General features: G+C 36.9%; 1 protein-coding gene across 1 annotated transcript in view; it reads right to left on the bottom strand.

Moving 5' to 3' along the window:
- Positions 1–26,433, bottom strand: part of NCAM2 (neural cell adhesion molecule 2) — a 237,785-nt gene that overhangs the window by 98,983 nt on the left and 112,369 nt on the right. Inside the window, 5 exon segments of the mRNA XM_072327161.1 lie at positions 2,151–2,296; positions 13,720–13,880; positions 18,136–18,253; positions 21,606–21,743; positions 24,927–25,070. Coding sequence (XP_072183262.1) covers positions 2,151–2,296; positions 13,720–13,880; positions 18,136–18,253; positions 21,606–21,743; positions 24,927–25,070 — 707 coding nt within the window.

Genomic DNA, 26,433 nt, shown 5'->3' with positions numbered 1-26,433 from the left:
ATGCCTCCTATCAATTTATATGGAAAATACAACAAAGAGCACACTAATACTGTTTGATAGAGCATATTCTCAGTCCCAAAACACTATCAATGCAGTCACCACTGCTAGCTATAAATTTTCACCAGCAGTGAACAACAACCTGCATGCAGCGCTTGGAAAAATCTGCAGTGGTACAGGTGTTTTTCATCCTAGCCACTATTTCACAGGGGCTAGGATGGTGCTGTTGCCCACATAATCTATTTTTCATTAGCCCAAACAGACCGAAGTTAGATGGTGCCAAATCCACACTATACAGTGGGTATGGTAGGACGGTGCACCCAACCAAGACTGATAATGTGCTCCATGGTCTTCCAACTGGTATCATGCCTGCCATTACGGTGTTGGAAGAGAAAGTATGTATTCTTCTCTGGCCTGACTATGTAAGTTCAAGCCGTCACAACACAGCAATCAGAGGCGGCCATTTGTTTAGATTCAAGGAAATACAGAATAATCTCCCCATTCCTATCCCGAAAGACAGTGCATATCACTTTACCTACTGAGGGCTACATCTTGAACACTCTCTTCAATGAGGAATTCACAGCACTGACTGTTGTTTGGACTCTGGCTCGTAGTGATGACACCATGTCTCATCACTGGTAATGATGTAATCCAGGAAACCATCACCTTCAGCTTCACACTGGTTCAAACTTGAATACTGGTTTTCTCCTGTTCTTGTGCGAGCATTCACAGGACCTACCTTATGCAAACTTTGCAATAATCTGACACTGCCACCACTGTTTCCAATGCACTGAAGCTGATATTCAGCTCCATACATTGTTCCCCAGTTGTAATTTGCTGATATTTGTGAGTGAGCTGATCAAGATGCTTATCATTTCACAGCATGACAGTTGTGCATGGCCATCTGGAATGTGGCTTTCGCAACGCTGTCACCACTGCTGAACTGCACAACACACTGCCTCACTGTGTTCACATCCACTGTTTGGTCTCTACAAATGTTCAGCACGCATCATTGAATGTTGTTGAGTACAATGTTTTCAAGGAATTCAATTCCATACCTTTGCTCCATATACACTTCCATGTCAGACACCATTTGACAGTCAGACTGCTGCTCACCTACCCATCTGTCATACAGTATTAAAAGATAATGGAATATTGATGGGAAGGTTCAAACTTGACTGCCACACTACCAACATTCACTTCTGACATAATGGGCCAACAGAATAAAACAGGAGGCATTACTTTTGGAGCAATCCTTGCACAATAATTCCCTATAAATTCAGCAACTTGCTGTGTATCTAATTCCCCGATTAGTCTAATCATATTGGGTTTTTTTTGTTTGTTTTTAAGTGACAACTACTAATTCACAAAGATCTGTTTAATTATTTTGTTTAAATTCAGAATTAGCAAGCCATACAGATGCTATCTCACAATACAAGTAATGAAAACAAAATCTGTATTTTATTTAAAAATATTAAGAAGCAAATTTTCATTCAAATATTCAAAGAAAATTATTTTTTAAAACACTCTTGCAAAACAGATCTTTGTTAGGAATAATGTTATGCCTTTCCCTTTCGCTTACCATTACATCTACTTACAGATTTGTTCCCACAGCAACTGGCTTTCTTCATTACAATCTTTTTCTACTCAACTTACTTTTGTAATAAAGCATGAAAATGGAAAATCATAATAGGAAAATGGGCTCAATTTGTCGTTAAAGACTACCTTATTCTTTGGCAGGAAAAATATATGAAAAGAAAAAAGTAAAAATAAATAAATAAATAACAACCAAAACCCAAGGTGAAAGGAGAGATTACCAAAGCACCTGGAAATGAATTTTTTATCATTCTTTTTTTATTTCAGACTTCTGTAAGCTCCTCGGCAGTTTGAGAAATATTGGACCAAATCCAAACATGGTAAAAAAAAGCTAAGTATTACATTTCCGCAATTTTATTGTTTTGTTTGTTTGTTTGTTTTTGCCTTTATGTTTTTATAATTTAAATTTGGAATTTAAGCATCTTTTTTTATTACCTTAGGGAATATTAGTTACTTCCAGTTTCATCCAAAATTAATTTAAATCTCGCTAAGTTCACTTTCTGCTCATAAAGAGTAGCAAGACAATATCTATTTAGGTACTGTAAAGGCTGATTTACCTTGTCACCTTCAGAGAAAGTTACTCCATCAATGGCCCTTTTCCAAGTAATCTCTGGGATAGGTTCTCCTTCTGCTTCACAGATGAGGGTGGCTTTCCCGTTCTCAAATGTGGTTTCATTTTTAAGTTGTATTATTTGAGGCTGTACTGTTAAAATACAAATTACATTATTCACCTTGCATAAAGAACATCAAAACATATAATTTTTTTTCCTTAAAAAAAAAAAAAAAAAGCATTTATATTTGTTTACTTCAGTTTACCTAAAGGTTTAACATTACCAGCCATAAGATCAATCAACTTTTCTGACCACAAGTTGTCAAACATAGAAAAATAGTAGTTGTGCAACCTGAACTCTTGTCTAAGAATGGCTGTCTGATCCCTTGCTTCAGCACAATGGGATAAGCCCTGACCAACAAGGCCCTTGTCCTGGTGGCCCTGTCATCATGCTTTGCTCCTGGCTCCCTGTCTCATAGGGAACAGGACATTTCAGGAATTAAACAAAGACTCAGTGTCGCCATGGCAATTCTGAACATGAGCAGAAGTAACTCCATGTCACAGAACAGGTTTGGTGCTGATCAGCTGGAAAGCAGCTCTGCAGAGTGGGCCTAGAGGGTCCTGGTAAACAAGAAGCTGGCTGTGAACCAGCAGGGTGCCCCTGAGTAAAGAGGTCTCAGTGGGATCTTAACCACAAGTGTAAATATCTGATAGAGGTGAATAAAGATACAGACTTTTCTTAGTGGTGCCAAGACAGGACAAGAAACAGTAGGCACAAATTCAAATAGCATTTAAGAAGAGCAAAACCCCTTTTTTACTGTGAGGAGTGGCTGAACACAAAAGCAAGGCCAGGAGGCTGTAGAGTCTCCATCCTTGTCTGTATTCAAAACTCAGACACATTTCCAAGCAATCCGCTCTGGATAACACTGCTCTAAGCAGTGGGGTTGCACTAGATAATCTCCAGAAATGCCTTCCTGATTCAGCTGTTCTATGACTCTAAGATAATCTGTGTTTGTCTTCAAAGACTTGGGATAATGCAGGATTATTCATATTTGGCATGGGTTAGCCCTGGTAGGCAGCAGAGCATCCTTAGTGGGATGGAGTAGAAAATTAGAAAGGTAAAGGTAGGAAAACTTGTGGATTGAGATACAAGACAATTTATTAGATCAGCAAAAGTCGTGTGCACAGCAAAACAAAATTAGGAATTCATTCACCAATTCCCATCTTGCAAGCAGATGTTCATAAATTTCCAGGAAAGCAAAGCTCTATCATGTGCAATGGTTACTTGAGAAGACAAATGCCCTAACTCAACATTCCATCTTTCCCCTTTCTTTCACCAAATTTTACTACTGAGTACAACATCATGTGATGTGGGAAAATCCCTTTGGTCAGTTTAGGTCAACTGTGTCCCTTCTTAAGTCCTTGTGTGCCCTCAGCTCCTTGCTGGTAGGACTGTGTAAGAAACAGAGCAGTACTCAGATCTTTCTAGGCACTTCTCAGCAACACTTACAACATCAGTACATTAATCAACACTATTCCATCACAAATCCAAAATATAGCAACATATGAGCCTCTGTAAAGGAAATTAACTCTATCCCAGCTGAAATAAAGCCAATATTGTTTACCTTCAGTCTTCAGAATCACAGAATCACAGAATCACAGAATCACAGAATCACAGAATTATAGGGGTTGGAAGGGACCTCTAGAGATCATCGAGTCCAACCCCCCTGCCAAAGCAGGCTCCCTACACCACGTCGCACAGGTAGGCGTCCAGGCGGGTCTTGAATATCTCCAGAGAAGGAGACTCCACCACCTCCCTGGGCAGCCTGTTCCAGTGCTCCGTCACCCTCACCGTAAAGAAGTTCTTGCGCACATTCGTGCGGAACTTCCTATGCTGGAGTTTCAGCCCATTGCCCCTAGTCCTGTCCCCACGCACTACTGAAAAGAGACCAGCCTCGCCACTATAGCTCCCACACCTCAGGTATTTATAAACCTGGATCAAGTCCCCTCTCAGCCTTCTTTTCTCAAGGCTAAACAGACCCAGTTCCCTAAGTCTCTCCTCGTAGGGGAGATGGTCCAGGCCCTTCACCATCTTTGTGGCCCTCCGCTGGACTCTTTCCAAGAGATCCCTGTCTTTTTTGTACTGGGGAGCCCAGAACTGGACACAGTATTCCAGATGAGGCCTCACCAGGGCAGAGTAGAGGGGGAGGATCACCTCCCTTGACCTGCTGGCTACGCTCTTTTTAATGCACCCCAGTATGCCATTGGCCTTTTTGGCTACAAGGGCACACTGCTGGCTCATGGCCAACCTGTCGTCCACCAGGACGCCCAGGTCCCTCTCAGCAGAGCTCCTCTCCAGCAGGTCTTCCCCCAACCTGTACTGGTGTATGCAATTATTTCTACCGAGATGCAAGACTCTACACTTGCTTATGTTAAACCTCATCCGGTTTCTTACTGCCCAGCTCTCCAGCCTGTCCAGGTCTCTCTGAATGGCCGCACAGCCTTCAGGCGTGTCAGTCAATCCTCCCAGCTTCGTGTCATCAGCAAACTTGCTGAGGGTGGCCACTATCCCCTCATCAAGGTCGTTGATGAAGATGTTGAACAAGACTGGACCCAGCACAGACCCCTGGGGGACACCACTAGTCACAGGCCTCCAGCCAGACACCGCACCGCCAACGACAACCCTCTGCACTCTGCCAGTCAGCCAATTCTCGATCCACTTCACCGTCCACTCATCTATCCCATACTTCCTCAGCTTTGTTATAAGGATGTCATGGGGGACCGTATCAAAAGCCTTACTGAAATCAAGGTAGACTACATCTACCGCTCTCCCCCCGTCCACCCAGCTAGTGACATCTTCATAAAAGGCCACCAGGTTGGTCGAGCACGACCTCCCCTTGGTGAACCCATGCTGAGTACTCCTGATAACCTCCTTTTCTCCCAGTTGTCTGGAGATGGCATCCAGCACAAGCTGTTCCATCACCTTCCCTGGGACAGAGGTGAGGCTGACTGGCCTATAATTACCCGGGTCATCCTTCTTGCCCTTTTTGAAGACTGGGGTGACATTGGCCATCCTCCAGTCTTCAGGCACCTCCCCAGTTCTCCAAGACCTTTGAAAAATTACAGAGAGCGGCTTATCAATAACCTCCGCCAGCTCTCTCAGCACCCGCGGGTGCACCCCATCAGGTCCCATGGATTTATGGACATTAATGTTTCCTAAGCACTCACGGACCACCTCTTCCCTGACTAAAGGGAAATCTCCCGTTCCCCAGATTCTCTCATCAACCACCGGGGGCTGGGATTCCTGGGGGAGAGCCCTTTCACTAAAGACAGAGGCAAAGAAGGCGTTCAGTATTTCCGCCTTCTCAGCATCCCCCGTTACCAGAACACCCCCCTCACTTAGTATGGGGCCCACATTCTCCCTAGCCTTCCTTTTGCTGTTAATGTACTTAAAAAACCCTTTTTTATTATCCTTTATCTCCTTAGCTAGATTCAGCTCCAGGTGGGCTTTAGCCTTCCTGGTCGCATCTTGGCAGTCCCTGACTATATTCTTATATTGTTCCCAAGTGGCCAGACCCTTTTTCCACATATCGTGTACTTTCTTCTTTCTGCGGAGCTTGCACATGAGTTCCTTACTCATCCACGCAGGTCTCCTGGCACCTTTTCCTGACTTCTTAGTTACAGGGACGCACCGATCCTGAGCCTGGAAGAGGAGCCGTTTGAATGCTAGCCAGCTCTCACAGGCCCCCTTGCCTTCTAGCACCCTGGCCCACGGGATGGCCCCAAGTAAGTCCCGGAGGAGATCAAAGTTGGCTCTCCTGAAGTCCAGGGTAGCAATCCTACTTTTTGTTTTGCTTCCTCCGCTCAGGATCTCGAACTCCACCATCTCATGGTCGCTACAACCCAAGTTACCCCCGACTTTTACTTCCTTAACGAGTCCTTCCTTGTTGGTGAGAATAAGGTCCAGCAGCACCCCGCCCCGCGTCGGTACCTCGACCATCTGCATTAGAAAGTTATCTTCAATACACTGCAAGAATTGTCTGGACCGCGCATGCTTGGCCATATTGGTCGTCCAATATTTAAATAAAATATTTAAACTGCCTTAAACAAACTGAGTTTAATAAAATCTCTCAATAACAAACTCACTGTACTACTATTAACACTATTAAGAATTGAAAAATCCTCTGACACAATATTCATATTCACTTATATTGGTGAAAAAATAATGTTCACATTCTTCAGATCATTCCAGTTTACAGATACTTGTGCAGAGCAAGTACAGCTCTCAAGCTATATTGTGTCTTGACAGGTTATTTACATTGCAATGCCATTTTTAGTTAAATGGGAACACTTACTTAGAGGACTTGTCTGAACAATATCATAAAAGAACTCTGCAGTAAAACTATGCATAGAATGTTATTCTCTTCTATTGAAGTCAAATACCTTCATAAAAAAATGTGTTGGCACTACATATTCATTCATATTTAACCATTAATAAGCTTCTCCAAATCTTTTGCAGATTGAATGAGACACGCACCTCATTGGAAAACCTAGTATGTAACCCTGTAATAGGAATATGATTCAATATGTTTACATCCAAAAGCAGTGAGCTAGGTTTGTATGAGTAAATTTAATAGTATATTTTCTATGCAGTTATTTTGACTTCTGTTTCTGATGAAACACTGCTAGATTATAGTCTACGTGAAACACAAAATAAACAGTGAGGTAATGTATCTTCTAATGGATTTGTAGAAGTATATACCACGCAGAAGAGTAATCAATCAGGTTACATTCATCAACCAGGAGAAAGAGAATTGTTCCAGATAGGAGGGACTCTAGGATGTCATCTTGTCCAACTCTGCTTGCTCAAAACTGAGTCAGCAAACCCTGCTCAGATCAGATTGATCATGGATTTGTTGAGGATTAACTTTAAAAAATTCCAAGAACAAACTGCACAACCTTTCTCACCAGCCTGCTGCAGTTCCTGATTGCCCTCATGGTGTAGATTTTCTTTTCCTTATATCTGGTATCTTTTTAATTTATTTTTTTTTTACCACCATTTAATTGATTACCGGTAGCTCACAGAAACTGCATTTAGTATCACCAAAAATAAATAAATAAGTAAATAAAGCCAGGTTCAAATTTCCTATATCCAGATAAACAATCTCCATTCCTACCGTATCATTCTTGGTCTCACTTCTCACTCCTTATCTCCATAGACCTTCAGTTGCTTGTATACAGTCTGTTTATCCTTGGCTATTACAAAAAAATCTACTTTATGTTAACTGTATAGAGACGAAAAACAAGTAATGTTTTCCCTAGCAAAGCAGTGCTCTAATATCCTTCTTCATTAAGATATAATCTGAGGTGAGTGACACTGCACAAGAAGAGTGGGAGTTCAGGGTTTCTATAAGTATCAGTTGGATCCAGCTTTATTTGCTATGTTACAAGGTGGTAAGCAAAGCACTGTAGTAAGATAGCAATTTAGTTGAGAAAAGCTTAACTGTTCTCAGTGGTATAACTAAGGATGCTACTTTGGAGAAATAAATAAAAATGAATTTGAGATAATAGATAACTTCAAAATAATTATAGTTTTAACTCTCACTTCTAGGATCATTCAAATGTCAATGAAATATTCTAAGCTCAGATACTCTATTTCTTTAGCCACGACTCCTGGCTACAGTATAAACAGGTCTCTTTCTTTTGATATATTATCAGTCCTGTAAACAAGGAAAGATGTATGGCAGATACATCACTCAAATGAAAGCATCATACATAGTATTTTATGTAAGAAATTTGCAAAATTTGGCATTATCTTCATCAGAACATGCTTATTTTCACATATGTAGGTGACAAACAATTTGATTTTCTCAAGATGATGCATCTTCTTCTGAAGTATATTATTTAAAGTATTTACCTTTTTATCCATCTGATTTATATTCTAAATATCTTTAAAGTTTTCTTCAAATGGATTATTACAAGGCAAACTTTTAATTTGACATTTCAGACATGAAGGCTGACATTTAAAGGAACAAGAACTGATTAATCATCAAGTGTGTCTAGCTGACAGCTATTACTAGGAAGAGAGCTGAAAATGGTAAAGAATATTATTTAATTGCTTAATTTTAATAGGTCACAAGCTATTGACTAATAGTTTTATACTGTTTGACTGCTTTTAAATTACATTTTGGGCATTAGAAAATATTAAAATACTTTTGCATTAAAATAAAGAACATTTATTCAAGAAAGCAAAGGCTAGAACTTACAGAAATACTGAAATGGATTTATTTTTTTCAGTTCTTAAAACTTCTTTCTAAACTGACTTAATTGTTTTCAAACTGAATTGGTATTTACTTTCAGTATTTGTCATGGGTTAACCTAAAATCTACCTGCACCCATGACAGGGGAAACAGACGGCCTGCAGGGCCACTATCCCAAAAGGAAAAGGGAAAAAGTATTCTAGCAAATATGAAACAAATGAAAATAAAGGGTCTTAGAATGTCAGCCCAGAAGGCCTCCAGGTCTCTGCTAGTTTATGCACTAAAAGATATTGAAGCATTTGCATTAGAATCCCAGAACATATGCAACATATGCTGAGTTGGAAGGGATACACAAGAACAATCAAGTCGAACTCCTGGGTATACTCAGTACTACCTATAAATTGAACTGTACCTCTGAGAGCACTGTCCAAATGTTCCTTGAACTCTGACAGGCTTGGTGATGACAGCACTGCTATGATGAGCTTCTCCCAGTACCCAACCACCTATCTTTTCCTATTATCCAATCAGATAATAATGTACTTAAAAAATTCTTAACTGAATGATCTGACTGAAATGAAAGTAGGTATGAACACTTCAGAAAGGAGTTATCATTGAGAACAGCAGTATGCTTGAGCTTCATTAAAATGATTTTACTTGGAAAGCAGCAGTACTGCCTTTGGACATGGTCCTGGGCAATTTGCTCTAGATGCCTCTGTGTGGAGCTGTGGACTTAAACCAGATGACCTCTAGAGATCTCCTCCAACCTCAGCCATTCTATGATTCTGTGCTCATCACTACAGATGTTACTTTTGAAATATTAGCAAGAGTGATGCTGACAGATAAAGAAATAACATTTGCTGGTTGGAAAGTTTGTTCTCTGAGCAGAAAAGTCTGGTCTTCAGATATTTACCACTTTCTCAGTAAGTGAGTTTAAGATTTCCTTCTTGATCTCTTCTGAATTGATTTCAAACAAGGGGAGAATACATAATAGACCGACCATTTATGCTCATTGCTGCGTACTTTACAGCCTCCCCTACAAAGCTTAAGAACATGGATAGCAATCTTAGAATCTAGATTTGTTATTTGCTGCTTAGAACTTATTTCTTAAAAACATATCCATTTTAATGAATTCATAGAGTTCTAGCCATAACATTGACAAGAGATTCATCAGACTTGAGAAGCAGAACAAATAGAAAGCTTGAGACTATCCTAATTGTATCTCTTGAAAATAAATGCTATTGGTACAAACATGGATTTATTATCCACAGTCTTATTGCACGTTGAAATCAATGCCTGATACACTGTTTTCCTGCACATCTACATCTCAATCAGGAAGCAAAATTACAACTCTGTCCTACTGAAAATTGCTGGTACAGTTTGAAGTTTGAACACAAGCTAGAGCTCAACAAGGAAATATGTAAAGAATTGACATGGAAACAAAGACAAAGAAGCCTTGCTTCTTTTAAACAAAGAAGCCTTGCTCATACATTAGGGCTTGATTTAGTGCATGATAAATGAACTGTTGTGTACTACTACTTTCTACTTTAAGTCTTGTCTTCTGACAGATATGGCATCATCGCTTTTATAGACAGCATCATTTTTATTTTAAGAATTAGAGGTGTTCCACACAGGTAAGAAGGTAAGAGGGAGGGAAGAAGGAATATAGAAAGTGTACGAATGTTTAACAATGTATCTTTAATTGATAACTTGCACTTCCTGAAACTGCAGGTGGCATGGGGATTTTTTTTACACAAGTACATCACGTTCCCTGTGTAGATATATCAGTAGATTTAAACAAAATTCACCTACATATGTACTGAATGCTACCAGAAAAACAAAACAAAACATACATTTATGTGCTCGAAAGAAAAATAACCAAGTGTGATCAAGACATTGTAAAACTAAAATGAAAAGCGTAGGCAACCTTAACACATTTTCATTATAGATTCTGGCATGTTTGGGGCTTTTGAGAGCATAAGAAAGCAAAATATTTAATCATTTGGAGTAAGTATAGGATGGATAAGACAGAAGAGGTCATTTTCCATCTCCTCATCTGCCTGATGACAAATCATACTGGAATTCTAGTATATATTTTCCTCAATAATCAATTAAATTTACATTGCACACAGCCGCATAAATCTTCCTGCAATATGAGCTTCAGATTATACTTAAGAAAACATCTAGAAAATAGAAATAGTATGTGGTCAGACTATACTATAGTTATAATCATGATCATTAAAAAAATCCTCAGTGACCTCTCTTGTTCTCTCCTCTAAGATCCTTTCTCCTCTAAGATTTATTATGTAGAACAAATAAAATGCAGTGACTAAGGTTAAAAACTGGGGAGAGCAAGGTAGGTGTATATTGGACTTCATATGTGTGTAATGGTTCCAGAAGAAGGCTGGAAAAGAATTTGATGTGAAGACAAAATAGATTTTAAAACACTGACACTGGAGGCAATTAAAAAAATAAATAAATAAAAAAGAAAAAAAATAAAAAAATGAATAAAAACAAAGACACATATGGAAAATAAGCATCTGCAGATATTAGATGGCATTATGTTGGCCACACCCATTCCAAAAGTGCAGAGCACAACAGATTTAAAATGGTGAATTCCAAAACATTACTGTTATTATTACTGCTTTATGGTTACATAATCCATCCAGAGCCTTGATGCAGTCACAAAGACAACAGTCACAAGAAGCTTGAATTGTAAATTAAGATTAGAGATAACAGGTAGGTGAGATAAGCAAGCTAATACGGTGGAAAAAATACATGTAATTTAATAGGTTATAACTGTTTGTGAGTTACTGAGCTACAATAATTAGCCATCTGCCTTGCCATTTTCAGTCTGCAGTTTTTTGAATGCACTTAAGGGGAAGAAAAGTATAATAATGGTTGGTTGTACAAGGCTGCAAATTTAATCTGGGTGAAAGAGATAAAGAAGGAAAGTTATTTGTAGGAGAAAATACAGCAACTCTGCTCCATATCTTCAGAGTGAGAGGCGATGTTTGTAAAGGAAATATTAAACTAAAATCCCAGTGAGCTTTAAAGACTGCAAATGAGTTAAGAAGCTTATTTTCTGATACAAAGCCAAGTCAAACTGACTACACAGATTATTCCTACCTAATTGAAATATATCCAATAGAAGAGCACATAGAAAAAGTAGCTCTAAATATACATACTCAATGATGTACTCTAAATTAGCTATCACCACTCAGGAAAGAGACTTGGGAGAAAAGTCTGACAGTTCTTCGGAAACAACAGTTCAAAACTTAGGAAGCCAGAAGGTAAAGAGAATGCAAGAGCAGGCATGGAGATTCAAACAGAAACGCTTCTGTGGAGCTAAGCAGACTGATTTCCCCACACATGACTTCTGCTCGCTATTCTTGTCTTGCCATTCCATAAACAATGGATTATGACTAGACAGGTATAGAAATACATAGATCACAGATTTGTCATGGTTTCCATAGTAAGAGAAATTTCTAAACTTGAATTTTTCCTCTTATTAAAGAAATTAACTAGTGACATGAAACTGCATGTAAAGAACTTGCAGAATTATACTCCTTTCTTTTTTTTTAAATTAAAATGAGCCAAAGAAATGAACAGGCTCCAGATTAAGCATAAGAAACACATTTTTCATGCAAGAAAGAAATTACCTGAGGATTTTAGGAGTGTAGGATATTGTGGAAGCAAAAAGGAAATACAGATTCAAAAGGACAGAACAAACTCCTGATATCTATTTAATCATCTGAATTTATTTTTCCAGGGATTTTCCCTACCAGTGGCAGCTGAAAGGAATATATTTCCTACATAATGTATGTAATAATGTATATTTTCTATATATTGTACATAGGAAATATTCACTTAGTCCACTGTTCTTCCCTTTCATTGGTCCTGCATTAATAAATTGCCTTGCCATAAGCAAAACGAAGTAAATTCCAGCCATACTTAAAATTGCATGCAAAATTATTCCTGTTGCAAATGTCCCCAAACTCTTACTGCAACTAGAAAATCTCAATCAAAACTCTTACTGAAACTATCACTTCTTTTCCTTCAATATTTTTTCAATTTTGAAAATACAATTTAATTAATAATTTCCCTGCATTCAATTTTTGCTTCTTTGAAAAGTAATTTAGAAGAACACTTAATCATCACAGAACAATAAGTACCCCAATGTTTAGGCAATACATCTATGTATGTATATGTGTATAGAGGACTGGAAACAGCACAGTCTGGAACAATAAGGGGCTTGCCAAGGAAAAACAGGGGAGGGCACGCAGACGCAGTTAATCTTATTAAGTTTACATATTGCTTCAACCTCAAGCTTCAAATTCAGAAAATAGTATCAACCCATCCTTCAGCTTCTAGTGAAAGACATCAGATTAGCCTCTTCTGTTGGAACTGTTTTGCTTTGTATAGATAACTACTCGTTTTAGTAGAGATGTAAAATTACATTTCCTGTTGTCTTTAGTACATGCTTTACATGCTCCAATACAAGTGATCTTCCTCTCAACTAAAAGCTATACTTAATTATTTATATAGTGTAGAGGGACACTAACAATACCGTGATACTATACATAAGAAAAAATAAATCATATTGCTTAATTTGCAGGCTTTTCATAAATAAGCTATGGCCCTGATCCTGCATTTTGTGGGAGATCTATGTTCTTACAAACATCTACTCTTATGAGGTCAAAGCTACACAAATGTTCAAACAGTGAAGTGTCCTGTATAAAGGATACAACCACGAAAACAGATTGGGCAGCGGGGCATAGAAAGAGAGGTAAGTTTTCATGTTTTTATTACTTTTTGCTTTCGAAATTCTTGTTTCTTAATATCAGATAATTTTTAGCGACTATGCAATCATACCCTTAATTTAAAAAAAAAAAAAAAAGACAAAACTAAAAGAACAAAAACAGATAGAAAATTAGCAACACCTCTGCATGGTATTCTTAAAAAACAAGAAAAATCGATTGAAATGACAAATACCAATTTTACCCCCTTTCAATAGTTTTCTCTGATTCTCCCCTTGGTTTTCTTGCAAGCAGCCAACTTCTAAACCAGACTAAATTAACAATTTAACACTCCACTGTATTGTATCTGAATAGTACAATAGTAAAGATAGCCTTTTCAAAACTGGATTCAAGATTAAAGTTTAGAGTGGTCAATAGCAAGGAAAAAGTTATAAAACTATAGAGTGGTTTCATGCATCAGTAGACACATTGCAGGAATACTCCTCCATTGAAAACTGGGAATTTTAACTTCAATTCCCTCTTGTGAAAGGAAGGATGGTACATTATATACAGTACTTACCAAAAACTTGAAGGAAGGTCTGTCTCTTATCATTTCCTGCTTTGTTTTTAGCACTGCAGATATAAGGACCCGCATCAATATTTTTTATATCTCTTATTGTTAACTCTGCATTGCTCCCTCTCAATACGTATTTTTCATTTTCTTCAATAAGTTTACCATTCCTTTAAAAAAACAAAAAAAAGTAATCAGCAGGTTCCAAAGTCTGAAATAATACACTAAGAAAGCATCAATCAATTTTAAATAATCTTCTAAGAAAGTGCAATTATGCTGTTAACAAAAATGCATTCACTCACGTGACATAAACCAGCAGTAGGTGCAGAAGGGAGTTAATTTGAGCATGATGACAACTATTCTGCTGGATTAGCGTTGTTGGTTTTGTGGTTGTTTTTTTTCCCATAAGAATGCACACATTCTAGACATAAGCAATGCATTCTGGACTCCATTTTGATGTTCAAGACCCCAGGTTCACAATTTTATTGACAGGTTCCAAAATACACGTATTAAAAATACTATAGTAATTTTATTCTTAAATTTTCTTGACTTAATGGTAGAAAAAATGCTTGTGAATAGAACTCTAATACATGACTTGCACTCAAGGAATCAGACAAATACATAGTTATATAAAAGAAGCATTCAAAAGCACATTTTAAAGCTTACCACTGCAGTTCAAATTAGAAATAAGGTATCAATTTGTAAAAATAATTTTATATTTCTTACACATAGACCTTCCTGGCCCATAAAGAGCTCTTCTCAGTTATTTCTTCTCAGATGTTGTTAGCTAGCCACAATTTAGTAAGCAGACATACCTCCAGACATTATAATTAGCTCTGACCAGATGGTATAGAAATAATAAAGTCTGTGAACAATTCTGAGGGCTGATCAAGGCTTGACCACTCCATCTGAGTACCCTGGCATAATGATAGTCATTGTAATGGTTTCTCCTAAAAGGAAGCAATTCTTACTTAATTTTTATTTTTCCTCATTCTGACTTGTTTGATATAGGATTATTTTGTCCTTACTTCTGTTGAAACAACAGCCTGTTCTCATACGAACCTACATGAAGATTGCCTGATTTTCCTAAGCATTAAAAAACTCAATGGCAATGCCAAGCTCTTGAAAACAAACTATGAAAGGAAACCAATGTGTATACCTAGTTTCATAATTGTTTTATTTCAAGATTTGAGCAGAATCCATGTTCACATTCTTCCTGCTCACAGAATGCTGATAGCTAGCAATATTTCATATTTTATAAAATAATACTTTCCCTAAAAGTGAAAACACCATTTATTGTTTGATTTTTCCCTTCCTTGGGAATATTAATGGTGTATCCTGGTATCTGTTTATCTTGCATTTCACTAACATTTTTGTTATTTTTCCACCTAACTGTTTTCATAAAGATTACAATGATTTCTGTAGGAGACGAGAGACATACTCAAAGTCAAAAGTAGTTTCCAAGTGTCCTTCATCTCATTCACTATCTATGCCTATCATATCATAGTATCATAGTATCATAGTATCGTGCGAGTTGGAAGGGACCTTAGAGATCATCGAGTCCAACTCCCAGGTTTCGAGCCCTCTGTGTAGCGAAGCGGCACTTCTACCCCCTGCACCACAGGGGGGATTCGAACCCGGACCCTTCGGTGCCGCAAGCAGCACTTTATACCACTGCGCCACCGGGGACACAACTATGACCACAGACGAAAAGAAATTAGATCATGAAGATTACCACGGACCTTCCAGGGAAAAGGAAAGGATCAGATTAACATTGATACAGGTGAACAAGAAAACACAACACGTTAAAAGAAGACTGTTTCTTCTACAGTTTCTTTTGTTAGATAGTTCTATGCCTTGTCAGTAAAGATGCAGGGAACAGATCCCACTAAACTTTATTACTGTAAATTATCTCCACAAATGTAAACAAAAGCCGTGTTTTCCGTAGGACTGTTCTCATGAGTAAACATTAGCAGTTCAGGACTCGTATGTTTGAATTATATTTCAGCCCTTGTTAATTTATTTCTATTAATGTATTGTTTCTCTGAAGGCCATGCTGTAATATAATATCAGTTAAGTGGTGAAAGAATTACATTCTCTTAGTCCATGCAATATTAACAAAGTACATTTGCATAGTAAATACAGTGAACTAAAACTAAATGTTGACAACCTTTCTTCTCTGTTAGGTGTCTCAGACTGACTCACTAGCAAATTATCTATGGCATTTTTGAGTAATGTTGACACAACAGCTCAGATGCTCCCATTCATCATCCATGGGACCACCCCCTGACTCACTATGCACATGCAAAGGGGGAGGGACTGCATGCTATTGGTGTCCCGAGAATATAATGAATATGTATCTGAATTCCTGCAAACTACTGATTATGTATTAGTTCAGCCTATATCTATAGCATGCTTTCTCCTAACAGTGTGCAAATTAGGTGGAGCTATCCCCATTGCACCAGGGTGCATGCACATCACTGATTACCTGCTTTATAAATACTTTGTGGTTATAGAGTTTGATTTCTGAGCATCAGGGCAGTCAGGGATCAGGTTAGGAAAGTGAAAGACCCAAATAGAATTAAATCTCCCCTAATAGGACAGGCAGAAAGAGCTGGGACTGTTCATCCTAGAGAAGAAAAGGTTCTGGCAGTGGACTTCCACACGAAGGGGGCCTACAGAAAAGCTGGGAAGGGACTTTTCATAAGGGCAGGTAGTGACAAGAAAAGGGGAAATGGTTTTAAACTGGAAGAGGGTAGATTTAGACTAGATATTAGGAAGAAATTTGCTACTGTGAGAGTGATGAGAAACTGGAACACGTTGTCCAGTGTGGCTGTGAATGCTTCCTCCATGAAAGCATTCAAGGCCAGGCTGAATGGAGCTTTGAGCAACCTGATCTAGTGGAAGTTGTCCCTGCCTATATCAGGGATTGGAACTAGATGGTCTCTAAGGTCCCTTCCAAATCAAATCATTCTACGATTCTATGAAATACTGGAACAAGTTTGTTCCCTCCAGAACATAATCACTGAGCTCCTTCCTTTTTTTCCATACCCATCACATTTCATATCACAGACTTCAGGGACCTTTTCTAGTTATCAATTTACAACCTCTCACCACAAGCAGAAAACAAAATAAAACAAAACAAATAATGTTTTCTACCCACACAGAATATATAGCCTAGTAAGACAAAAAAAAAAAAAAAAAAAAAAAAAAAAAAGTCAAACAAAAATAACGGGAAGGGGAACACAAGTCAATACTGCTCACTTGGTTTCTGAAAAACGTATATTTAAATGTTTTCATTCAAAATCCAGTATAGAGTACACTAACCTGAAAAGCTTTTGTAAAATCTGCATGAAAAATAACGAATGGTGTAAAAGAGTTGGCTGTCCCAGTGACAGGCAAACTAAAGGAAAATTCAAAAGGTAGTCTCTGATCAGCACAGACAAGTGTCTTTCCAAGACACTTAGCCTGTACACATACTGTAATACTCATAAAGCATTGAATAAGCACATCTGCAACGGAAAGTTTCTTTCATAACAATATAAAACATCAGTACTGTTTTTTATAGTAGAAAGGCCACATTAAGAGAAAAATTTAACTCCATGTTTGCCTTATGACATGTAATGATAAAAGTGTTAGTCAAAAGAAGCTAACACTTAAAAATCAATAACATTATTCAAAGACTCCATAGGAGATTAATAACTGGTGTTCATTCCTATGACATCATCAAAAAATGCACATGAACTTAAAAAGCAGTTCCATATTACAATATACATTACATGTTTAAAAAAATATAAACAACACTTCGAACTTATTCAATGAATCATTTGCATAGAGTAGGGCTCTTTGAAGCCTTCAAATCTCCTTCTGAATAAAAATTTAATTGAAATGCAGAATTAGGATTTAAATTGAGTTTCAAAATGTGCTATTTTTACAGAAAGATAAAGTACTATTTTTGTTATTAGAACTGCTGATCTGTATTGGTTATTTATTTAATGCATAACTGTATATGTTTTTTACCTGAAGCACTCCTGTGCAAAATTTGTAAGATTTTTGTCTGTATTTTCTTGGAGAAATGGACTAATTGCATCAACTTGGATTTTGCTCAAATATGAAGAAATGAAATGAATATGGTATTTTACGTTTTTCATTTATCTCATTTTCATAGTAACCAGAGTACAGTTGCATTTCTGTGCATTTTCACTTACTATGATGATTTATATATTTTATATATATTATCCTAGTAATTTACTTATTAATGCTGAATCTAGTTTTGGAATTTAAGAGGATAACTAAACAGCAAATGGTTTTAAAATTCAGTGAACTAATTAAGATTGCACAAATAACTTTGTGGAGTGTAACATTCTGACAGAAAAAAAACAAAACAACAGTGTGCTATGTCATGCAGATCTCAACTCAACTTACCTAAACCAACTTATTTCTGGTGGAGGCGATCCAGTGGCTCTGCAGAACAAAGTTACGGCTTCTCCTCGATCTGCAGTGGCATTAAAGGATTTCTGTAGCACAGTAATTGCAGGAGGAACTGGAAAATAAAACATTATTTCCCGTTAATGGAAAATAGAAAGTTTTATGTGTTTCCAAAGAAATTTAGAGCACAGGATCCTTTGCTAAATTTGGAATTTACAGTTAACACAATATGAATGTGTTATCAGTATTTCTGTGTTTTTCTTAAGCAGACAATGATATAAATGCCCTGATAATATCAGAAGTCTAAGTTTAAATAAGTCTTGTCCAGAAGCTTCCAATTTTCTTACAGAGCAGTTTAAAGCTACTGAAGTCAACCTGGCAGTTATGTATGTATTCTGCCATACACAAGAGTTACAGCTGGTAATTTATTTTCAATGAAAATATATTCTCTTTCACTTAACTACAAAGTAGACATACAACTATGCACTGATATCAGAAACTGCTTAAAAAATAGGTGTCAATACATAGCATTATCTATTAAACACACTTTATTATTTTTATTGAATTTCTTGGGCAGGACTATCACCAGCTTAAAGAATATAAAATGTGACAGACACAATGCACACAATCTGTTTTAGGAATTGTTATCTATTTTAGTAATCTATTTAGGAATTACAATCTGTTTTGGTAATTGTGTTCTGCGGACCACATATTTCGTCTATCCTATATGAGATAAATTCATTAATGAATTTAAAACTGTTCACAGAAAACCTCTGGCCAACAGAAAAAAATAGCAATAATATTGTAGACAGCACAACTCTAAGGATGCTTTTAATATCTCTGCTCTTAAGATATTTTAAAACACTTGTGGTGCTCCTGTTTCCATTCCATTTCTCACATTAATAAACAAACAAAAATAATCCTAGCAAACTGGAAGTAAGATACGTGGAAAATAAATGAGAGAAATAAAGAACACACAAAATATAGCTTTCTACTAGCAAGAGTATCTTGTCATTAAAATAACTCAGAGTCATTCTTTTTAGCTTTAATTTTCAGTAGAGGACAGAAGGCAGCCCCAATGAATTTGCTTATGGTTTAATGTTGCAAATCCACATTTTTTCTCACAAACTATTGAGAATCAGTTTCTGTTGTTTTACACAACACAAATAGTTTAGCTTTAAGTTTCTCTCTCATAAAGCATTGCCTACTTCTTAACTCTGAACACATGAAATTATTGAAACAGTGACCCAGAATCACCAATGATTAGTAAGTAAATGTTCTTATGTACTTTTGACTCTCTGTCATGGCATGCTGAAATTTATGCATTTTACAGAACAATTCTTTCCTACTTGAAGTTGCAGTGCTCAGCATATAAAAACCATTCTGCTGTGCTGTAATAACTTGCCCATCTTGCATTTCAAGGTGTCACACGGAAAGCATTTCATAGATTTTAGACAGTTTGTAGTGTATTCTAACATTTAGACCTGAAATTATGGCTAGAGACATGAGACAATGAATCAATCCTTCCCCAAAAGCAGCAACTTCTTCTCTACTCACAACTAAGAACTACAGGATCATGACTCAATCCAGCAATTTAGTTTAGCATTTCAATCTTCCCAGAGACACTGTGATGAAAATTAAATCAAATATCCATTTTCTTACAGCTCTTTCTGGGAAGCTAAGTCTGTTTATCTTGGTTCCGTGCATTTATGTACAAGTAAAGAATTAACATAAAAGTCGAAAAGCCAAATGGATTCGGATATAATAAGCAAGATACTAGCAAGTCTTTCACATTTCTAGCTTAAAGCAAAATGGTGAAGTCCAGAGACATTTAAGTCCAACTCACTGATAGTGTTTTTTCTTTTCACCGCAGAACATTAAAACTTTTTGTTTCTTTCTGATTTTCAGTTTTTATCTAAAACTGATTTGTGGTCAGGTTAAATACACTCAGTTTATCTCTAAATAGCTATTTATTCCCATATAAATTAAGTGGAAAATAGCTCTTAATTGGTACTACTCTACATAAGCAACAATGTTAGAAACTCTCAGCTGGAAACCTCGTTTTCTCACAGCACTACAGAACTCCAGAGCCTAGACTGAAGTGAGTGCTGGCATTCTTGTCCACAGTAATAACAAAAGAAAATATAAATATTAAATAAATAAATAAATAAAAAGAAAATTGTTTGGATCTAATCTACCAATAGAAGATGTGATCTAGAACCATAGTTTGAAATCTGATGTTTCAGGTTTCACTCTCACTCAGCTCAATGTCATGTATCACATAATCACATAGAAGTGAAAGGTGCTCAAAATGTAGGTTTGTATACATATATACAAATAGTAGTAGAATAAAATGCCGTTTGGCATTTTCAATATTATCAAGTGTTGGAACAGTTGGAATATACAAAGGAACCAAGGGGTAATTTGCTTAAAAACAAACAGTTATTTGTTTAAGGGACTTAACCTCATGAGGCACATACTGTTATATTTTATCACAACACACAAGTCAACCACCTATTTGCTTGTCACTGTCTACACATTGTCTAAAAAATCCTACAGTTATCTTTCAAATATTGCTGCTTGACTGCATGGATTAAATAATGTGTGCTAGACTGCAATTAACTGAGAATTCAACTTATATAATGACTTATGTAAACTGAGATACTCAGAGGATAAAACATTTAAAACTTGGGATTTAACAGCACAATGGAAGCAGCTTCATTGAAATGCTGACATTAGCCAGAATGCATGGATAAAAAAATGCCCTTTATAAACTTTGTCCTTTCTAGAAAATATATGAAGAGATGTTTATTTTTCAACATGCCAACCCTGAATTTAAGAGAGAGGGTGAACTAAATGCTCTATTTTGTCCACATCTTTTCATACTTTTTCCTAGAGTTTTTTAAGAAACTAATAAACTGTTAAAATGTCATTTGTCAGAAAACTCATTTTAGCCTACATTAAAAATAAAATGTTAAGGATCTATAAGCAATACTTCCTAATAAAATGTATTCATAACTTTTGGAATTATTCTAAACAGAAGAAATTAATAAAACAAGTACAATGGAGTAAAGATGAATAACTATGAAAAACCAAAAGGCTTTTAACAGTAAGCAACATTACCAATGAAAAATACACTGAAATAAACAACTACATGTTGTAATCTGAAACTCAAGTTTCATAGTGATTGTTAGTATTCTTCAAATAATTAATAACAATAATTGAGCTTGTGCACAATAATATATCCTGATATTATGAAATGCAATGAATTCTACTTATATACTGTAACAGATTTATTTTTTTTCTTAAATAGCAAGCAATTACCTTTAAGGGAAAACAATACTGAACAAACATGAAATCCATATTAATCAATTTAATTAGGACTGTTAGAAAACGACATGTTTTAAAATTAAGGTTATGATAATCAGTTAAATTAAGAAGTCAGCTCAGTAACTTTTACTCCTTACCATTCACAATAACTATTATATCCCGGAAGTCAATCTCTCCTCTGGCTTCCACTCTTCCTTCACAGCGGTATACGCCTTCATCACTTTTATTGATGTTAAGAATTTGAAGATTATTGTTTGCTAATATTGCAAATCGATCTAGAAAATCATGTAAAAGATGAAGTAGTGTTAACTGTCATTACCTCATAACACAAAACTAACACAGTGTTTATATTCCAAAAGAGCTAAGAGTTTGTTCATAGAACATACATATAAAAAATTTAGTTGTGCTTCATCTGATAGAGGTTTACAGGACACTGATTGCCTCTAAGTGTTTACATTAATTATTTCTAGTTTCTTAAAGTCAATCTTGAAAATTAATGCCACTACATACACAAACACAAAAACAAATGAAATCTTTTTTTTTTTTTTTTTTCTTTTTTCTTTCCAATTGTATTACAGTTCTCAGAGAACTGCACTTCAAGATGTTTTCAAAAGTTGCAATCTGTTGTTTGTTTTTTTTTTACCTCTGGTAAATCTTTTGTTAAAGGTAAATTGTTAATGTGTGAGGCAGATGAGAGAAACAGAGAACATTTCTTTAAAATATTGAAACACTGACGGTTTATTTATCAATGGGAAAAAGGAATAGGATGTTGACTGCTTACTTTTTCAACTCTTGATGAATAATAATAAAATGGATACAGCAGAATCCTAGAATCCTCCAAGTTGGAAGGAATCTTTAAAGGTCATCTAGTTCAACTTCCCTGCAGTGAACAGGGGCATCCCCAGCTCAATCAGGATGCTCAGAATCTGGTCCTGATTGACCTTGAAAGTCTCCAGGGACAAGGCATCAAACACATTTCTGAGCAACCTGTGCCAGTACCTCACCACTCTCACTGTAAAAGATTTCTTCCTTATATCCAATCTAAATCTCCCCCTCTTTTAGTTTGAAACCATTTTCCCTGGTTCTTCATCAAAGACCCTGTTAAGAAGGAGTCTGCTCCCTTCTTTCCTGTAGTTCCCCTTTAGATACTGAAAGACCACTATCAGGTCACCTTGCAGCCTTCTCTTCTCCAGGCTGAACATTCCCAACTCTTCCAGCCTGTTCTTGTAGGACAGGTGTGCCATCCCTTGGGTCATTTCTGTGGTCCTCCTCTGGATACACTCCAACAGGTCCATGTCTTTTCTGCACTGAGGACTCCACATCTTGGACGTAGTAGGGGTGTTACCATTGGTAAGGCCTCACCAGTGCAGAGTAGAGAGGCAGGATCACCTCCCTCAACCTACTGGCCACACTTCTTTTGATGCAGCCCAGGATAGAATTGGCTTTCTTGGCTGCAAGTGCAGACTGTGGGTTTATGCCTCCCTTTCCATCCACCAATACTCCCAGGTCTTTTTTGACTTTTGAAAGGTTTATGTTCAAACCTTTCATCTCTTGTCTTGTATTGGTAGTATACGTTGCCCTGATTCAGGTGCAGTATCTTCCACTTGGCATTGTTGAACCTCATGAGGCTCCTTCTCATGGGCCCACAGCTCAAAACTGTCTAGGACTCTCTGAATGGCTCCCTGTCCCTTGGTCATATCACCTGCACCCCATAGCTTGTCATCATTCGTAAACATGCTGATGATGCACTCTACCCTACTATTCATGTCACAGATGAAGATATTAAAGAATATTGGTCTGAGCACCGATTCCTGGAAGACATCACACGTCACTCATCTCCATCCAAACACTGAGCAATTGACCACCACTCTCTGGGTTCAATCCTGCAGTCAATTCTTCATCCACCCAACAGTCCAGTCAATAAATCCATAGCATTCCAATTTGGAGAAAATTATGCCGTGAGATAATGTGCCTTACTGAAGTCCAAATAGATGATACCAGTGGCTCTTCCCTTGTCCTTGCAGTGACATGATCACAGAAGGCCTTAAGTTGCTCAAGTAGGATTTGCCCTTGGTGAATCCATACTGGTTCTCTTGTTTCACCTTCTTGTCTTCCAGGAGGATCTGCTCCATAATCTTTCCTGGCAGAGAGGTGAGACTGACAAGTTGGTAGTTTCCAGGGTCATTCTTTTCACCCTTCTTAAAAATGGGTGTGATGTTGCCTTTTTTCCAGTCACGAGGGACTTCACCTGATCACCATAACTTTTCAAATATCATTGGGAGTGGCTTGGTGACTATGTCAGCCAATTTCCCCAGGACTCTGGATATACCTCATCCAGAACAAGAGATTTGCAGATGTTCAGTTTACTCAGGTGGTTACGAATCTGATCTTCACTAACAGTGGGAGGGGCACTGCTTCCCTGGTCCCCTCCTTCCAATCCAATTGTTTGACTGCTGGGTGATAAGCTGTTATCAGAGAAGACTGAAGTAAAAAAAAAAATTGTTGAGTACTCTGAGTTCATCTTCTCCTTATCTGCAGTTACCAGTTTGCCAGTGTCCTTGGAAGGGGGGTACACACTCCTGGACTTCCCTTTCCTGTTTGAGGTACCTGTAGAAGTCTTTCTCATGCTTCTTGGCACCTCTTGCCAAGTTTAGCTCAAGCTGGACCTTGGATTTCCTGACCTTTTCTCTACACAGCCTAGCAGCTAGTAGCTTTACTCTCAGAAGTAAAGCAGGTATTACAAAGTAATAGCATTTCATTTTATCTTAAAGGTAGAAATTTTGCAGCATGGACTTTTGATTACTTCAGTTTTGCAAATCTTAACATCATCTGTTATTATTATGCTCCATTTCTACAGAGACGAACTTCTGCTCCAAAAAGGCCAATTTAAAGAATCAGAGAGATTAACCTTCAACTAATCTTATAGTCTAGCTATTAGGAGTGTAGCCTAAACAGATCGCCTACATCCCCTACTGTTTGTAACTTAAATGCAGCTTACACTTACATAAGTTAATGCTCACAGCAGTGCAACAAGCCTTTATACATATAAGACTCAGAGCTAATGTGCCAGTATACTGAAGTCCATGCAGTGTTTGTTCAGTAAATCCTACACTCTGAAAAAGCATCACAGCTTTGCCAGCATGGAGAATTTTATCTGAGTATGTCTTTAAAACATGTTCAGCTCTTACATGCATGGTAGCCCAGAAAGAATAGTTCCTGCAGAATAGTTCCAAATAATCTTATGCACTTCATGTTATATCTAGAGAAAATTTCAAAATTTGAGAAAAAGAAGGAAGGACACTATAGCATATGGGTTCTTAACAGAACACAGCACCTGGTTAAACTCCACTTAACTGATGGGCTAGTTAAAATGCATTCTCCGTTATGTCATTTTCTTTAAGAACAACATTTCAATGTGAGTTAAAATGTATAACTTAAAGAGTTACCAAAATACTAACTGTCAGCAAGAGTTGTTATTTCTTCATTCCGATACAGCCAGCTGACAATGGGAGCAGGTGAACTAGTAACACGGCAAACAACTTCTGCAACTTCTCCCTGCCTGAACTCCTGTGGAGATACTATGTCCCGAAAAGTGAGCTTTTCTAAAAAGGAAGAGGACAAAATACCATTAGTACTTTCCAGTTCACTCAGCACGGAAGTTAAATGAAATACCAAGTCAGATGTAGTTACGTATTAAGACTTCATCTTGTGCACAGTACAGAATTATTCCCATAATACATTATTCTAAGATACCATTCAAAATGGTCCTGACGACAGAACATTCACTCTATCTGTATGAATAATTTTACAATTATTTGGCATTATGAAAACATTTGTATTATTTATATAAACTGAAAGTGCTTTTTAAGTGTGTTTTTCATTGTTTTCAATGTTCCATAATCCAGTTTTGAAGCTCTACTCTTTCAGAGGTCTACACATTCAGGTTAATAGTCCTTTTTACTCTCTTCTATTTCTCATGGTTTTACTTTGAATGAATTCCTCATGTTCTCGTCCCATCTAGATGCCTACTGAAACCACCTGGAAAAGTCTTATTAGAAAAGTGGAACCAGAGCCTCATTGACTATCATAAATTATCAGCTGAGTAAAATATAAGTTAAAGAAACAATGGAAAAATATATGGGAAAAAATTCTATTACTGTCATAAGAATTTATAGGTTTTGGGTTTTTTTTTTAGGTAAGTACTAGGATTCTGGAGGATTCTGATAAAGCTTCTTTATTCTGGTTCCAAATAATCATACTTAATATTTAGTTTTATTACTGAGTTTAAAAAGTTCAGTATTATGAAAATTCAGCAGAAGAACTTCAAGATGGCATTAAACCGCAGCCTCATCCAAGATGTAACACAAAATAATTGCAAAAGAATTCTGCTAGAATTTCTTGCATGCAGAAGAGACAAGCTGACGTTCCCTAGATTCAAACATTGCCAATTCCATTCAAAAGGATACTTTAGAGAATGTAAGTCAGCAAATGCAATTCTTTCTGTATTGATATGAGCACAGCCTCAAATAATCCATATAGTTTCCACAGTAGAGTGAGCAAGCTTTTGTTATATACACATCTTGCCCATGTTTATAAAGTATTTGTTTAAAATATTTGTAGCATTTGACTACATCTACACCTCAGAAGAAAAACATTTATAAGCAAGTTACACAGTACATTCTGCTTCTTCCTTCGAATACATTACAAATACAAACAATGACACTTTTATATGTTAGTATTCATAAACATTACCATTTCTTGCATAGGTCTTTGGTTTGTCTATCCTCAGAATTATTAAAATTACTACAAGTACATACTTCAAAAGATTTCAGCTATGCTCAGCTCCCTGCTAACGGAGTGGTGACTGGCAGCTTTAAGTATAAAAATGAATTCCACAGAACTTGCAATCCTTTGAACTGTCAGCTTTCAAGTCAACATGTAACTGCTTGTAACTGCTATCATCAT

The sequence above is a fragment of the Excalfactoria chinensis genome, chromosome 1, assembly GCF_039878825.1.
Source record: "Excalfactoria chinensis isolate bCotChi1 chromosome 1, bCotChi1.hap2, whole genome shotgun sequence".
In the NCBI taxonomy this organism is placed as follows: domain Eukaryota; kingdom Metazoa; phylum Chordata; class Aves; order Galliformes; family Phasianidae; genus Excalfactoria; species Excalfactoria chinensis.
The sequence above is the reverse complement of the archived record's forward strand: the minus strand, read 5'-3'. Positions and strand labels throughout refer to the sequence as shown.